The following is a 17,736-nucleotide window of genomic DNA, read 5'->3' on the forward strand; positions in this document are numbered from 1 at the left end:
AAACCTAAGTCATGTTGACTGTTAGCTAATTAGTGCACTCTGAAAATAGACATACTGAGAGAGACAATATGAGTAAATGTCTCTACCCTGATAGATTTTTCCATACTGGTTACACCATGATATGCAAACATTTAATATCTCATAATAACATTAATTAGGAACCGCTTTATGACATTACTGGGTTTATATATGATTTTCTAATTGAAGTGTTGAATTACCTTCAATTGCCAGGTATTTAATTTGACATTCATGGTCGGTTTCCTAATTAATTACTGTTACTACTATTCATTTCTACAATCAATTACTTGTGGACAACTCTATTAGTTAATCAGCACAAGATGAATTCACATCTATTTTGATAATCAAATCACGTCCAGTTCAAATAATTTTTTTGGAAGAAAACATTGCTGGTTGCTGCTCCTTAAAATGTGGTGATATGATGCTTTTCTTTAGACTGTTGATCAAATATATCACTATGATCTCCAAGAAAAACTACTTTCTGACATTTTAGAGACAAAACGAGAGAACTAGATTAATCTAGGCCTGCTGCAACTAGCAATTATTTTCATTATCAATTACACAACATAATTGCTGATTATGTATCTCACAAGCAGAAGCTGGAACCAAAAGACTTTCTGGCAATTTTGCATAAAAAAACGAATAATTGCAGCTCTAGATTAAGTGATAATGACAATAATCCTTCGTTGCAGCCTTGTCTACTGTATCTATTTATATCAGAATATAAAATGACACATAACCCAATACAAAGTATCAGTCTCATTGTTTATCAGTGGTTACATAACATGCATAGACTATGGAATGTACTATAATAGTTTTAGCAAGCAGTCTCGTTATCAATATAGATTCAATTTCGCAAGTGAGTCCAAGTGGGTCAAATTGAATTCACAAGTCTGATTAATGTTATAATGTTAAAGTCCCTTCTCATGCTATCATGCATCTCAACATCCTGTTTATAAATACAAATGTCAAACACAAGATACACGACCTTTAACCTCTGTTTACTCTAACAGTGTAAAAAAGAAGACAGCAAATCACGCTGGCTCATTTATACCAACGTCACAGTGACTTGATAGGCACCCTTGATATTGATGGGAGCGACTAACACCACAGCCATCCCTGTGTGGGTAATTGGATCCACATCTCTGTCCAAGTGCAGCCATCGTCTCTCAGGAGTGGCCTGCCAAAGGATGGGGCCCCGAGCCAAGATATCGCTACCGACCGATACGCTGTGACAAACAATACTGTAATAACAGCAGCCGAGGTCATTTTAAATGACATCACGGGGGCCTTGTCCTTCTGTAAACAGTTAGAGGAAGGAAATACATCAGCAGGTATCTGGCTCTCTGTCAGGCCACTCCCCTGGCCAAACACAACACTTGAAGCGCACACCTGTCCCTCCTCCTGACCGAAGCCCGCCTCTGATTGGTCGCTGCTGTGAAACGCGCTTATCTTTAAGTCATGAGGAACCTCAGCCCTTAAATGAGTCACAGCCGTGAACTTTGCTTACCTGCCAACTGTAAATACTGTTTTACGACACATGAACCCTATCAGTCTCGGGTGTGCTCGCAGGCTGTGAATGATACCAGCGACTGGTGACCCCCGTGTGCTTTGTATCTGCACCAGAGTGTGTGTGTATGTATGTATGTGTGTGTGTGTGTGTGTGTGTGTGTGTGTGTGTGTGTGTGTGTGTGTGTGTGTGTGTGTGTGTGTGTGTGTGTTTTAGCCCGCGTGACATTGCAATGGCTGATACGCAGCAGAACACACATTTACATCGAATCCTATTTTCTCCAAGTGGCCCATTTGTCTCTGAGTGAGTCAGCAAGTTCTGGGCACCTCTGCAGAGCATCAGGGAGGGTCATGGGGAGACAGAGCCATGTCTTTGATCAGCTTGGCGCACACACACACACACACACACACACAGAGGATAGTGAGGGACACAGCTCTCTTCTGGGTATGTGTTTTTTTTTCTTGCCCTAGGTTTTAATGCCATTAGCGACATTCAAGTGGAAGGACGCGCCCTACTGCAGCAACCAGCTTCCCCTCCTCCTGAGCTGCTGGAACAGAGGAAAGGACACACACAGAGATAACGACACATCTGGGATACAAACATGAACTACAGCATACAAATCAAGTATAAACACAATAACCAAATAATAAAAAAATCCCATCCCTGCCAGAGATTTTGAACAGACACTCTGCTGCCATCAGTGTGACAGATATAGTTGAGGACATGATGCTAAATTAGCAGAAAAGCCAAAACATGCACACGCAGCACATAAATGAGGCTGATTAAGACATATTTCTCCTTTGGGTTTGTTGGACTGGTCCTGCTGAGGAGTAAACAGACAGCGTTGTGCTGTTAGTGCTGAGGCTGTAGGACGCAGAGCTGTGTTAGCAAACTAGTGGAAAGCTCAAGTCCCTAAGCCACATTCTCAATAATGCTGGCCCAAAGTCTCAGCAAATTACTATCACACAGCACACCCTTAAAATGGATTCGGAAGCAAAGCCAGGGGGGAGACAACTGGGTAAACTTACTGTGCACTGGGGACTCATTGCATTTCTTTGTTTATGGCTGTTTTAATGCAGAGCTTTCTGTAGAGGATGAAGCAGACTTAGTGAGTTATCTGGTTAACTTTGCTGAATAAAACTGATTAAAAAAACAAAAAAACATTCATCCACTCTCGTAGCATGAAAAACAAGCGACTTTGGCGTTCATGTGTTAAGATGAATAATTCGGGCATTTAATTTGGGATTTATGCATCAAATCTTGAGCAATGTAATGCGATTGTTACAGAGAGTCAGATATTGCATATTGGAGTGGAGAAGTAATATTAAGAAGCAACACGTGAAAGTAAGTGTTCAATACATTTCCTTCCTCATAAATCATTTTTCACAGTGTCATGTTTGCTTGCTAGCAGTCTTCTTCCTGCATCACTGCTTTGTACCTTCACTCACTACTGCCACTTGTTGATCACTGGAACAACGTGATATAATTTTCAGGACCATCTATGTGCAAAATAAGACAAACAAAACTGGAGTATATATATATAACCTAAATATATACATATACCTAAAAAGCAACATGGACACAAGCGCAGTAAAACTTGTTATCATGCTTTTGTCCATGTTTGTTCATTTTTTCTTTCTTAAATTCTTATGAATAAAAACTGTACAAAAAAAAAGAAAGAACAGAATTTTCACTCTCGAAAGGTTAATTGCAGAGTTATCTTTCTGCTCGTTGGCTATATTTAGGACTCGTCTCTTGACAGAAAAAATTACTCTCCTGAAGATCACCACTGGGGTATCAGGGACCTTGATGCAATTTCTGGCACCTCTGAACATGCCAGCCCTTTCCTCTGCTGGCAATCTTTACCAGCAGCCGCCTTTCATTTAAAAAACAGGACTCCCAGAGGACAGCGTGACACACGGAGGCGATGATTTAATGCTTTGGTGTTTGAAGCGTGATCCATACCTGGCCTTTTGCCAACGTAAGACCCTTTTTCGATGAAGAACTACGGCGCACCCCACAGCGGGAGAGTTCACAGAGAGAGTGAAGTGAAGAAATGAAGAGAGGAGAAATTCTGCCAGATTTTCCCAGAAATAACCTGTGAAACCTCCACGAGAAATATGTCCTCATCTCAAAATCCAATACCAACCCTATTTGTGTCTGAGTAAATCAATACAACATTAAAAATCAATGGCAGTCAATCGGAAGAATCAGCCCGTTTTCCTGATTCCTGTTTGTATAAAAAAGTCACATGTAACAGCAGTGAAACATACAAAAAAAGCAGCATCTGTCCTTCTGAAGCGTGTCAGCATGTAGTTTTGCCTCATTTTAAATGTCATGTGACTCAGGAGGGCTGTCTTAAGAAAAATGAGGTATTCTGGATTGACCATGAACCTCATTTACATAGCTATTCTTTGACCTGAACCTCAATTTGTAGGTGCAGTGTTTAAAATATAAAACACTGAAAATAATAATGTTAAATAAAATGTTTTTGGAAATGATGGAACTCATTTATAGTCTTTAAGAAGCTGGATACACACAAGCTGTTGCTGGATGTACACTTAATGTGGCCACACCTGTTTGGTCTTTGTAAGACTTCTGTTTGACATTTTCTGATTCCTTCGAACACACACACACACACACACACACACACACACACACACACACACACACACACACACACACACACACACACACACACACACACACACACACACACACACACACACACACACACACACACACACACACACACACACACACACACACACACACACACACACACACACACACACACACACACACACACACACACGGAGCAGCTGACCTCCACACCCCATGTCATACACTTCTACGTAAGACTAGAGCCTGGCCTGGATAAGAAGAAATGGGGGTTTTCCTTGTAGATCAGACGTAACATTAAAGTTTGTGGGAAGGGGGGAAAATGAAATCTATCAACTTCCTCATTTATCATGTGATATTCACTTGAACAATTAATCTGAAACAATATCCCAAAGTTGTGTAGCTGCTGTCATGAGAAAAAGGCGCACACAAACACACACATGCCGTCAAGCGGTGTAGCGTGAAAAGCTCTCAACTACTCTCCCACAGTCTTGTACTGCTTTTAACCCACATTCTCTCTTAGATACCTTCATATACACAGTTACTGCTGAATATTCAAATTACACTGTTGATTTCAGTTCATACCAACCTGCCTGGAGAAGAAGAAGCAGCGTCACAGTGTTTTTGTGTTGTATCTGTATGTGTGTGTTTTAATTTACCTGTCTGGTTCTGGGTCCCACTCTCGCTGCCCACGCTGCCGTTCTCCTGCTGGGCTGACAGGGTTTTCAGGATGACGTGGGTGGCCCCGAGACGAGGCAACGTGACGTGGATCAGGTGGGGGAGGGAATTCTTCTTGGCGAACGTTTGGCTGGTTTCCCTCCGCTTGCGCAGGAAGCCGCCTTCGGGGAACAGCACTATCCACTTCCTGTCGCGGCTGTGGTAGTATTTGTCTAGGTGATCTTTTAGGTAGAACAGCTGCTTGTCCCTGTGAGCTTTACCCTGAGAGAATAACAGGGAAATGGAAATATACATGGCGCTTTTTAGACATGTTTCTGGTCTAGTTTCGGCTGTTAAAGACAAACTTAAAAAAGAACGGTTCAGAGTCGCGGTAGCATTGTGGAGCACTGAGAGCGGCAGTAATGGCGCGGCTAAAACGGATGCAAAACATGATGGCCTTGACAACATTAGGAGCATTAGCAGTGACTGGACGAGGAGGAGCGCGATTGATTTTTAGTGAGGCCTGGTCAAAAACCATTTTAAATGCATTAGTATAGCCGGGCTGTGTGTCATGTTTGCTCACGTGTGTCCATCCATACAGCTGTATGCGTTATAAACTACTTATTACACTACAATCGCGGCTGAAATGATCTAATTGTTTCCCTCCTGCAAAATAAAATCAGTGCAGAATAAATCAGTGTATGTTCAGGACGCAAAGCTTATTTTGCTCCAAGAGCCACGTGAACTGAAGAACACGCACTCTGTAATGCTGCTGTGTGGCAAGAGAAGGAGAGCAGTCGTCCGGCTTTCTGAATGTCAGAGAAGATCCTCTGACAAATCCTACTGGCTCCAAAATAAGATTTACTCTAAAAAAACAACATTTGAAAATGCAGGTGTGTCTCAATATTTGAGGGCTAGACAATAACACCTTCGCAACGATCAGAGATTCTTTTTGGGAGATGAGGTTGTAACACCAGAGTGTGTTGCATTATTATGGGTTTTTTGCAGCCTTAATGTTGCAAGGCTAGGGAGTGTCTTTAAAACTGTTTATAGTGAGTCTATTAAAGTTCCTAAGAGCTCATGTAATGTGTTCTGCCACATAGGATAGAAATGAATGGCAAATGAAAGGGAGTTCTAAGTGTCTTCCAACATTTTAACTGTAGAAACTGGTTGCGGACAGCCAAGATTATGCTATCACAGATGATAAGGAGCTCGAACAGACAGTCCAAAAAAAATAAGTAAAAAAAAAAGTTCCAACACTTCCAAAAACCTGACAGGAAAGTGTGAGGATCCATGAGAATATGTGATGTACATTCTGCTTTAAAAGATATTTCACAATATTTCAGAAGAAAAGATTCTTTAAGGATGAGCGCTCTCTTCTCCTTGGATAAACTATTCGTGTTCAATTCCTGTTCCTATAATTTCCTCTCACAAGAACTTGTGTTTTTTTCACGTGTTGCCCGTATAATTAAATTTGACTCCTATATGGCTTTAGCTGCTGGAGAAACAAGGTCCTATTCATGTGTGTGTAATCTGACAGTTTTAGATATCTAATGTGTGTAAACGTGCACAACACGCAGTGTTACCTCACTTGCCAGCTTGACTTTCTATAACTTGGTGGCTGGACTGAATATGCACTGCAACATTTGATGGCCTCACATTACATACATAGAGAACTAATACCAAGTAATAAGGTCAAATGGAAGCCTTCTACTACGAATAAATGTGCTGCTGCCATCAAAGTGTGCTGCGTTGTGCTGTGAATAATGATGGTGGAGAACACGTCTGCCGGGCTGAGTGGACAGCAGATGCTTGGGAGGCTGAGGCAGATGCTTGCTGTGCTGTGTGGACGTGCAAGGTAGGATGTCAAGAATGCACACGGAGGAATGCCAGAGGGGGAAACACTGAAATGACCGAGCATGCTCAGGCCCTCGGCTACAGCCCGTCTGGCTGTTAGCACGCTTAGGGTGTTTCACCCTCGGCACGATGCCGGATGTGAAATTCCATGGCGGAGTACTTCCATGACCCAAAAAATGTAATTCCCTCCTGCCGTGGTGTTTCTGCAGCTCAGACATAAAGAGGAATGTGTGGGCTCTTTATTTATGTGGATTGTTGGAGCTGGCACTGGAAAGATATAAGATATACTGTATGTAAAAACATTGATATATTCTGACATACAGTAGATATAAATCAGTCCTTTCTTGTAGAGGCCTCAAATAAACGTCTGACAATTCAAATGAATGGACTAAATCTGCCAATAATTTACCTCTAAAGCTCGGATGATATTCCGGGAATTCCCTGACAAGTAGGTGCCCTGTCAGAGCAGCCTGCTCCGTTCCAGCTGCCCCGACAACAAAGGGGTCAGTGTGACCCGGCGGGGCCGAGCAGCACTCCCACGCTACTGTCCGCTGCCGTTATCTTTCTTAGAGGACGGCCTGGCTGTAGGAAGCCTGCTCGTGTATCTGCTGTCCAACTGGGACAAGCAGATGGGCAGTCACTCCATGTTTGCAGAGCGAGCTAAAAAGAGGACATCTGTAGCCGGGAGGCTGAAAGAGTTGGGTTATGGCCTTGAGGTGTATAGTTTTAATCCTCAGACATTCTGGGAAAAACATAATGTTGACAAGTGAGAAAAAGAGAGAGAGAGAGAGAGAGAGAGAGAAAAAAAAAAAGATCTTTCATCTCCCAGCTACAACTGTTGATGTGGCCTTGTGGCTAATTTACCAACTAAACAACCTGTTGGGCGGCTCAATGGCTTTGGATATGTGTGGTGTTAGGACTGTAAAGCTGAGCTTGTTAATGTTCAACTTTTTATGGGTAGATAAAAAAAGTTGTGATAATAAAAATATGAAACACACAACACTGTTCATACAGTTTTGTTGGCACACCTTCTTTAGTTCATTGTTGGTCTTATTTGGAGCTGGATGTAAAGAGACATATCATGTTTTTATGGATTTTCTGTTATGATGTCGGATGTCTATGTATATAACATGGTCAAAGTTCCAAAACTTGAGGTGAATGCGTGTAAAATGCTCCCTGCAAGTCAAAATCCAGGGCTTCAGCCTGCTGTGTACGCTTCCTTTGCAATCTCTATACTTCCATATGTTGTTCACGTTGTCTACTCACATATTTGGGATTGGAATCAGGCTCGAACATGTACGGAACAATTTGAGAATTTTCCCATTTTGAGAAAAGTGAAATCCTACTAATATGGTTTGTTTATGTAGCCTCTGAAACTGTTGTTAGCTTGCTCAGATTTTGTTGATTTGGTACATGTTGTGCTTGTTCTATGCATGAGTAGGCTACATAGTTAGATTTGTCTGTTTTAATTGTGTTTATTGTACTAAACGCTCAGGAATGTGCACAGGGGTGTTGTATTTTGAAAAATGACCGGATGCTCAATCTGCTCTGTGCAAGCTTAAAGCAGCTCCTGTCAAAAATAGACTCGGTGCATATTTTTAGTGGAGAGAAGCAGAGAGCCGCTTCTGAAACGAGCTGCAGCGCATCTGGTGGAATCACAAGCTCCGTCTAGAGTGGCAGCGATCAGCTCCAGTGGCAGCGTTGCAGCCGGTACGTGACACCACCGTGCTCGGTGGAATGAAGCAGTTAAACAGACAGGAGCTAAAAACGGCCTGTTTCAGATAGAGACGGAACCGAGGGGCTGCATAAAGGTTCGATTCAAGATAAACAAGTTTTTTTGAGTGTGAATCATGCAAAGATATTCCAGTGGAGCCCCAGAATATAAACATAAACCTGGAGATGTGAGTGAAATGTTCTTTTTAACAACTGTGGGTCTCTTACTTGTCTGATGAAGAAGTCCCCGTGGATCAGGGACACTAGGCCAAAGTTGGTGTATTTGAACACATGGTCCATCAACCACATCATTTTTCGTACCACCTGGAAAAGAGAGGAGAAACAAAATCAACCCCAACAGAATCTCATTAGATCCTTAATTTTCCTATGAACAATATCACACGACTTTGGTGCTTTGACACATAACTGCCCAAACTGATTGAGCCCCCTAAGCACTGCCACCCTTCTGACCTGCACCGATGCAGCTTTGGCTTACTGTCCTTTCAGTGCTAAGAGGATAAATTGGGCCAGGGATGCAGTTGTTGAGGCAGATCATGTCATCATGTGTGTGCAATGCAGCTCGGCAGCTCCGTTGCTGTGACAGCCACAGCCAAAAAGAAAAAAAAACAAACCCACAACAACACCACAATGAAATTATGAGAAGAAAAACAAAAACCCCAGACAACAGCAATTATACAACACAGCTGTCCCTGCAATCTCCAAGATATATTGTACAAGGTGGCAGGACAGCAGGATGCACATTCTGGAGGTAAAGCGACATAACTGATGCCTTGAGTGAAAAGTGACTTTCAGGCTTGATGGTTCTTGTGACTCTTTCTTCTCTGATATTACACTGAGAAGAAAACACAGATTGTCATTCAGATCAGCTCCAAAGTGACTGACACTCCAGTCTGAAGGCCATTCTGTCCATTTACTTCCCCATCACCGCGTTCATGTCGCTTATGAAGACATGAAGACGGGTGTGTGTGTGTGTGTGTGTGTGTGTGTGTGTGTGTGTGTGTGTGTGTGTGTTTGTGTGAGTGTGTTTGTATACACTGATGTTTGGAGATGTTTTGCTTCTTTGTCTGTTGGTGGTGATCAGTATCAAAGAATGCAAAGCAGCTACTGCTCAAAACTGCCGACCGCTCACTCAGGAATTTTGTCATTTCAACACAACATGAAGCAGCGCTAACTTTAAACTGCTAAACTCTTTTAAAACTTGTTTAAATTGAAAAAAATGAACGTGATAAATAACAGTAACAGACAGTTCAAAGACATTTTTTCCTTATCTGAGCAGCATTCCTTGTTCTCATTAACTTTTTTTCAGCCATTCAGTTAAACAAACTGTCAACTGAGACATAAACCAACCTTTGACAAACATCCTTAAACACACAAACTTATAAAAGGAGCCTGGTGGAATCTTTTTGTAAACAAAATATGTTTACATTGGGTGTTACTCACCAAAATTGGAGTCCTTCCACCAAAAAATATTTGCAAAGCAGGTTTTAAGTACTCCTGCATTGTTTACATGCATATTTGCTAGCTTGCAATCTTCTTCCCTGCCTATTTTTACTGTGTACACTGGCACATGACAACCACCTGCACATCATTAGCAAAGTGTGAAATCATTGCCGGAGTTGTTTGGAGCGTCACGTGAGGGCACACGCGAGAAGCAAACAATACGAGGACCCACTCATGAACAAACTGAACCTTTTTACAGGCTCAGATGGGCATTAGAGCTCTGCGTATTTCTACAGGAAGTCCATATCTGCAGAAATCCAGACAGGAACCTTTTCAGCAGAGCACAGTCCGACTGCCCTGCTGAGTCAAACCGCTGATGTCGCCCTGGTCAACCTTAACATCGTTACATTCCTGGATTTCCTAAATGGGATACGATGACGTGACGCATTTGTCGTCTTCTTACCGTGCCCTTGTTTTGCAGGCACATCATGAGGGTACACACGTCTCCTGTGGATTGATGGTTGACGATGACCATGGCTTCGTCTTCAGAGAAGGGCCGCACGTCGTCACCCCACTCCGTTACTGCAAAACAAAAACGGACATGAACCTTTTAGATAAGCGGGCTGATAGAAAGCTCTCAGACATTGTGCGTCGCTATGGATCTCCTTTAAAATAGACTTGACAGTAACATTAGTGGCAGTAATGATTATTTTCAATATCAATTAACTGGAAGATTAATTTCTGATTAATTGTTAGGTCTATAAAATCTCAGAAAATGGTAAAAAGGGTTAGGGTTAGGGAGCTTAAAACTTATCCTGATCCCTTGCTGATTAATTTGCTGTTTATAAAGAATTTTATTATCTGACTATTTATGGCAGCACTGCATGACAATTACAACATCTGCCAGATGTTTTTCATCCATGTAAGTGCAGCAGTTCATAGGAAACAAGCAAAGTTCAATAACCTTATCTTACAGTGTTTAGAAATCCCTAATTTGCACTTGGAGTCGGATCAAGCACCAATTACTGGTTTCTTGGTCGATGGCCTAACTTCCCTCCAGAGCTCACTGACAGCTGTTAACTGAGTTTTAAAGTTATGAATATAAAACAATTGAAGATGAGGCAACAGGTTTGCTGTGAGTCATGGGAGTGTCAGACAGGTGTGGCATCAATGCAATTAAAAATAACTTAAGTAATCCTTCTCTGAAATACACACTGAACTCCAGTTTGTCTTTGCAAGTGATTATTACATCCTTTAAACATCATGTGACAATTGCTGAATAAACACATCTGATTTGCACAAGCTCCCTCTGGATCTGACAGCCAAAAGTTAATTTTTTATCTTTTTACCTTCTAAAAGTGGACTCTGCTGTTACACTTTAGCCAAATGGGTTTCTGAGCGTCTCCAGATTTGAATGATTACATCATGTAAAAAGGGAACATTTACAGCTAGATTTGATGCATTTCAGCTGGATTAGTCATCATCAGCACACTTATTAACCGATGTGGAAACGAAAACGACAAAATGTTGGCAGTGCGGTGTGAAGCGAGATAGGAGAAGCAAGTTTCAGGTGTCACAGAAACTTTCGCTATTGAACACTGTGGGCAAAGAAGAGGTCACAGCCTCGGAGAAAAAAGACAGGCCTGCAATTTAAATGAAACTACTCTGAGTTTCACATCCTTGTTTGATTATTTCATCTTTCTTCTTTATGCTGAATTATACCAACAATGTGTTCAAGATGTAAAGGTGACTACTGGATGAATATCTAACAACTGTAAGAATAACAAAGATGTAGTTACTTGAGTATTACAACACATGATTATACTGATATTATTACACACTTACATTGATCCAACTGAGGTATCATAATAAAGGATTAAAAGTATTAGCAGGAATATCCTTTGAAATAACAGGAAATAATGATTTCTACTTGGTATCTGAAGCTGCACACCCATTTCTTTTTTTAGGTAGCATTAATTTATTTTTAGTAAAGAGCACTGCAGGTACTTCACAAAGATTACTGTCTGCACGTTCTCAGTTCGAAGACGTAATCATCGGGCTTTGTGTCACATACTAAATTATTGTTGGGCTTGTTGGTGTTGGAGCTCCCTGACTGAAAAAACAAAAGAAAAATGCTTTCATTTGGGTGAGCGGCAGGTTAGGTCTACATCCTGCTCGGACAGGAGATCCAGCTTATTTGCATGTCTGCAATCCATAAATAATGGCTCCCTCTTCTGTGAAACCACATAAGGCATCCAGTGTGAGGCTGAGAACAGAACCGGGGCTTTGTTAGCTGTCAACGTGATAAAAATAATACAAAGCTAAAATATAGCTGCGAGCTGCAGTTCTTTGGGCCAAGTGCAGGCACATCAAACAAGGTAGACTGCACACAGGTACATCAAGGTCTCGTCTACCCACGGAATCGTTCTGATCATCATCCGACAAAACGTTGGGGAGGCTCGTCTCTCTTTTTGTGCTTTTACAGCCGGCGTCATTCACACGTCACGACCAACTAGTCTGGATTACTAAAGTCTGCTTGAATTAGGGATGCACACACCGAATCAAAAGATCAATCAGTTATGGTTCATTCATGTCAGTGAAAGCTTTAAATCCTGTATCCATGCTGACACTTGAAAGATTGATGAAGAATGATTCAAATAATGGTTTTAGATATCAGATATCAAACAAATCAAGATGCATCCCAGCCAGACGTACAGAAGGTGTAAATGCATCCATCTCTTAGAGACACATGTAATGTTCACACCTCCCATGTGTAACTACATCAGTGATGTGTTCAATAATTAGAACACTTTCAAAATCTATTGGTGTAAAAATCTAATGGATGGGGAGGAGTGGTGGCATTTTACACAACTGAATGCTTCCATTCCTACGAGGTATGAGGTATCGAATGAAGTAGATTAAAAAAGGTATTGAAGGAAGTACTCTATTGTTGTAAGGATACTGGTATTGGTACTGGTACTGGTCATTGTTTAAACAATGCCCAGCCCTGACGTGCAATCTGTGGATATAACTTCTCAGAGGATCTCTCTCCTGTGATAAAGAAAACTGAAGGTAACAGTCAGTCTCCTGGTCTCATTGAAGAAAGGGAAAAAGTGTCATACAGAGGGCGACGAGCTGTTGAAGCATTTATCTGATCAGTGAATCACTGCCTGGGCCAGAGAGCCTCTGATATTGAGGGAGTGATGTGAATGAGGACCTGAAAAACTTTTGTCTTGTTCAGAGTCCATAAATGTCATTCATCAATGTGGATACTCTTTAGCTAGCTTTTTAAACTTGCATTACTTTTTGTTCACTTAGGGGCAGCGGGGACCAATTGCGAACACAACACTGTCATATTATAACCTTATAAGATTAAATGTTGAGCTCTTTAGCAAACAGTTGCATATTTATAGGGCTGGGCAATATGGACAAAATCAAATATCACAATATTTTAGACCAAATACCTCGATATCGATATCGCAACAATATTGTAGAGATTACTGTAGACTGTACGCTATGAAATTTTTGATAAATAATCATCAGTAATGTGTATATAATGATAAAGTGGGTAAAAGGTACATAACAGAACAGCTAGAACAGTCTTGTAAGTTCAGAAGATTATATACTTAACTGTAATGTCGCCTTTAAAACCAGGAAAAGACAACTCTGATGACATATCGCGATATTACGATATCCAAAATCTAAGATGATATCTTGTCTCATATCACAATATCGATATAATATCAATATATTGCCCAGCCCTACTTATTTGTACATCCAGCAGTGTTTCTGTCCATTCTGATGAATATAAGTCCAACATTCTCACTCTCTTTCAGCTCTGTTTTTGGTCTCTATCAGCTCTTGAGGGAAATATCTGACTCTTTAGCAGCTAAATGCTCCACTATGTCCACCAGCTACTTGCTAATAATGAGCGCTGAGAGTGAACTAAAGCAGCAAAGTTGCAGCCAGGCAGCTAAACAATGAGGAGCTGTGGAGTGGGATGATCATTCTCTGTCAGTTCATCGCTACGAGTGGCGCCTCTGACATTACATGACGCCATTTTAACATGGTTAACATAAATACTGATTACAGCTGCTTTAAACTGTAATTGCTATGACTAAACTGTGGAGGTTCTTCTGGTATTTGGCAGTTAAGACCTACGGGTTTATCACCAGCCTCCTCTGAGGTACAGCGGGGCTCAGCCTGATCTGCATGAAGGCCTGAAAAACCAAGACAGACTGCCATCAAATCTGTGATCTGGCCAACAGAGACACATGCATGTGAGTAGTTGTTGAAACATGAAACTGAGCGCCACAATCTTTGGTAATGGAGTTGTGTTAAATAGGACTCTTGCATGTAGTAAAATCAGTGAACTGTATATGAAGCTGATTATAATTCATAGTGATACAGTGTTCCTCCTTGACACAACAAATGCTTTCAACATGACAATGACAAGTGTCTCCATCAACACCTAAAGGAGTGGATCTTCAGAGACCCCCTCTAGCTCTCCCATCCCCTGATTTACATTGTAAGTCCTCTATTCAGAGCATACAGCCAATCACCTCTATCTGATTGTTGACAGGATACACACAAGAGCTGCAACAAAAGAAGGAAACATGGCTCATGTTAGATGAGGTGTGACAACAACAGCCCTCCTGGAGAACACACGGGCTTCCTTTGTAATTTAAACGCACTTCAGCGGCTCTGCATATTAACAGGGAGCCGAGGAGGTCCGTTAGAGCCAAAAAAGGGTGAAAAGATTCAGTCGCCCTGCAATCATTTAATGAGAATCCCTATAGTTCTGGGCGGGCCTGGCCGGCTCATGTTTTGTGTAATGCAAATGTTGTGTCAGTCGGGCCTTAGCATGCAGCAGAGAGAGTGAGCGTTTCCAAGCCGTAGGGTGGTTCATGTCAGGATTGCTGGCAGGAAAAAACCCCATCTGAACCATTTTTATACGCCGCGTTTAACATTTAATTAAGGCAGAACATGACACCGACGCAAAACAAGACAGCTACAAGATGTGGCACTGACATATTTGGTGCATGATGAAACGAGATGAGAGATGAGACGGCAGCGACGACCAAAAATTGACAATTTGTCATACGGAGCAAACGGTCTCACTACAAGGAAAACCCTCACCTTAAATTCTGAGACGTTGTTTTCCTGAGTATCTTTCTTATTTTCATAAGATTTGCCAACAATACACATCATGACGTCAATCTCAGGTGTCAGTGCAGAGGAGTAAACGTGGCAGAAGCCGATATAGAAAGTTCTCACCAAATGTTTGTATTTATCCCGTGCTTTATTCTCAAATTCTCTTCTACTTACATTTGATCTGTCTTATTATGAGCTTGTCAACCCTCTGAACCGTCTATGAATGGCACTCACCTGTATGAAAGGTGCTATTTAAAGTTAGATTGAGTAACAACAGCCTCAGACTGTAACGCAGCCAAATAAGAGATGAAGGTCTCTCTTTCTTACTCTAATACTGCTCTGAATTACACAGACAAACAAAAAAAGTCAGATTTTGGATACGGACATTCTAGGACATCAAAATATGTTTGCCTGACATCAGGAAACCGAGACAGTTGCGGGGAAATGTGACATCTGATCCGTGCCTTCTAGCGAGACTCTGATTGTTCCACAACTGCAGTCTCAATTTACTGCAAACAAAATAAAAGGTTTCTTGGAATAGACTGCTAAAATCTGCTCATTGCTTCAACATGTGGGCAGACCTTTTAGTGGGCAATTATTATATGCCAGTGTCGACTCTGCTGAACGGGGGGTATAAGATCTGGTGTCATAACCCTGAGAGAAAAGGCCTTTCAAGCAATCAGTCGAGATTAAATGTTTCTGTGAGACTCTGTGAAAAGGCTGGGTCGTTTTTTGCGACACGACAGTTTTGAGATGACAAAAGGTTGCAAGCTGCTCTCGTTCCGCCATGAAATTCCACCCGCTTGTACCTGCTGCTACCTAATCAGCATGTTCACAATGAGACTTAGTCGTGTGTTGCTGCAGTTCATTAGTAGATATTGAAAAATGCATCCTACGGCTCAAAGCATGAACAATAATTGCAAACATTTAATGCAAAAGATGCCTTGCTGCTTATTACTGCTTATTATATTACAGTAAGACAATTAAGACTGCCACCAGAATAGATATTTCAAATTATTAAATGTAATTTGGTGTATGCGAGACATCCTTATAAGGAGGTCTAAGCCAGGTTAGAAGAAAAAGAAAAATTGGATAGAGGGGGACAAGTTGTCGACATGTTCAATTTAGGCCTTTGTTTCACCTCTAGTTTCTTTTCCAACTGCAACTGTCCTAATCAGTAAATGTCTAAAGATCACAATTTGTTACTGAATTAATTTCAGGGATCCTTATTTTTAAAAGAGAAGTAGTTTATGTTATGTGTTGATGAACAAGACTAAGGGCCTGATTTACTAAGATCCCAGATAAAGGCTACTAAATTGCTTGCACATTTTTTGCGGGTGATGTCAGGTTTGCACACGTTTCTACACATGCAAACCTTTAGTAAATCAGGCCCAAAGACTCTACCTTCTAATTTCTATCTAAGGATTAAAAATCATATTTCCAAAAGGATGGATCTGAAAATGAGAAATATCCGAAAGGTTGAGTGATACCAGTGACCTACGTCTGCAACTAACAATTATTATCATTTTTGATAAATCTAGGGATTATTTCCATTAATCATTTTGTCTATAACTGTAAGAAAATAGTGAAAAATGCCTGTTATAATTTCTTCAGAGCACAAAAGAAAAGACATTGTTAAAAATCTTGTTTTGTATGAACGACTGTCCAAACCTTGAAGACACAGAAAATATTCAAATTCTCACATTTAAGAAGCTACAACCATCCAACCATGAAAATATTTACTTAATCTATGCTTAAATACGATTATTTGATTGTCAAAATGGTTGCTGATTAATTTTCAGTCAAGTCAGTTTTATTTATATAGCCTTATATCAAAAATTTACCTCACAGGGATTTATAATACAGCATATAAACATCCTCTATACTTGGACCTTGGATCCGAATGAGGAAACAAAAAAAGCTTTATAGTCTAACTAACTGATTAATCACTGCATGTCTACAGATATCTTAAACAGCCAGTATCTGATTGTACAGCTACAGTTGTAACAAACAGAATAAGCTACAAGTCTAGATTTAGTTATTAAACTGTCTCTGCGATGGCTCAGTGGGATAAATGAGTATCATGAATTGCCTTTGATTTCTCGCCCTCAATTTGAGCTAAAAGCTAATTTGACCCCATCCATTGCTCCTAAAAGTGTGTTGTATCCATTAAATCACAACACATTAACATTAAAATATGGATTTACCACATAATGTGCTGCTCATCCACATCAATACCCTGCAGTCCTTCTGCACACCAGGGAGTGAAACATCAGCCTCCGCTCATGCAAACATGTTTCAGGCCTTCACAACAAAAGTGATGCTAATTCTCCATTCATGCTGTCGCCTTCTCCGCTGACCCCCGCCTGTCTCGCCTCTTTCGCTTGGCGTGCCGTCAATGTTACACGACATCGCTGCACGGCCATCTCAACCTACAGGATGTTTTCACGCACTGGACGCATTAAACCAAATGCTTTTACACCAAAGTCCGTTTGAAGGCACCAAGAGTATAGTTTCTTTTTAAAAAAAAGCTTCCAAAAGTGCTCACTAGTGAAGCTTTTAGAGCAGGTATGTTCAGCTTTTCATTGTGGTTTCTAACACTGGTTCCATTTGGCATCTTTTGATTGATTACATTACACTATCACAAAGGCTCATGTCCATTATTTCACTTCAAAATAGGAGATAAACAACTCTAAAGAGAAACAGAGCTCAGCTGAAGTCCATATTCTGAAAATAAGCATGGA

General features: G+C 41.0%; 1 protein-coding gene across 2 annotated transcripts in view; it reads right to left on the reverse strand.

The window, feature by feature from the left end:
• lpgat1 (lysophosphatidylglycerol acyltransferase 1) overlaps window positions 1–17,736 on the reverse strand; it is a 44,196-nt gene that overhangs the window by 18,316 nt on the left and 8,144 nt on the right. For both annotated transcript variants that reach the window (XM_062437059.1, XM_062437058.1), the window contains 3 exons: window positions 10,302–10,420; window positions 8,606–8,701; window positions 4,810–5,089 (listed from right to left, as the gene is read on the reverse strand). In XM_062437059.1, coding sequence (XP_062293043.1) covers window positions 4,810–5,089; window positions 8,606–8,701; window positions 10,302–10,420 — 495 coding nt within the window. The remainder of the gene's footprint in view (window positions 1–4,809; window positions 5,090–8,605; window positions 8,702–10,301; window positions 10,421–17,736) is intronic.

The sequence above is a fragment of the Scomber scombrus genome, chromosome 17, assembly GCF_963691925.1.
Source record: "Scomber scombrus chromosome 17, fScoSco1.1, whole genome shotgun sequence".
Classification (NCBI taxonomy): Eukaryota; Metazoa; Chordata; class Actinopteri; order Scombriformes; family Scombridae; genus Scomber; species Scomber scombrus.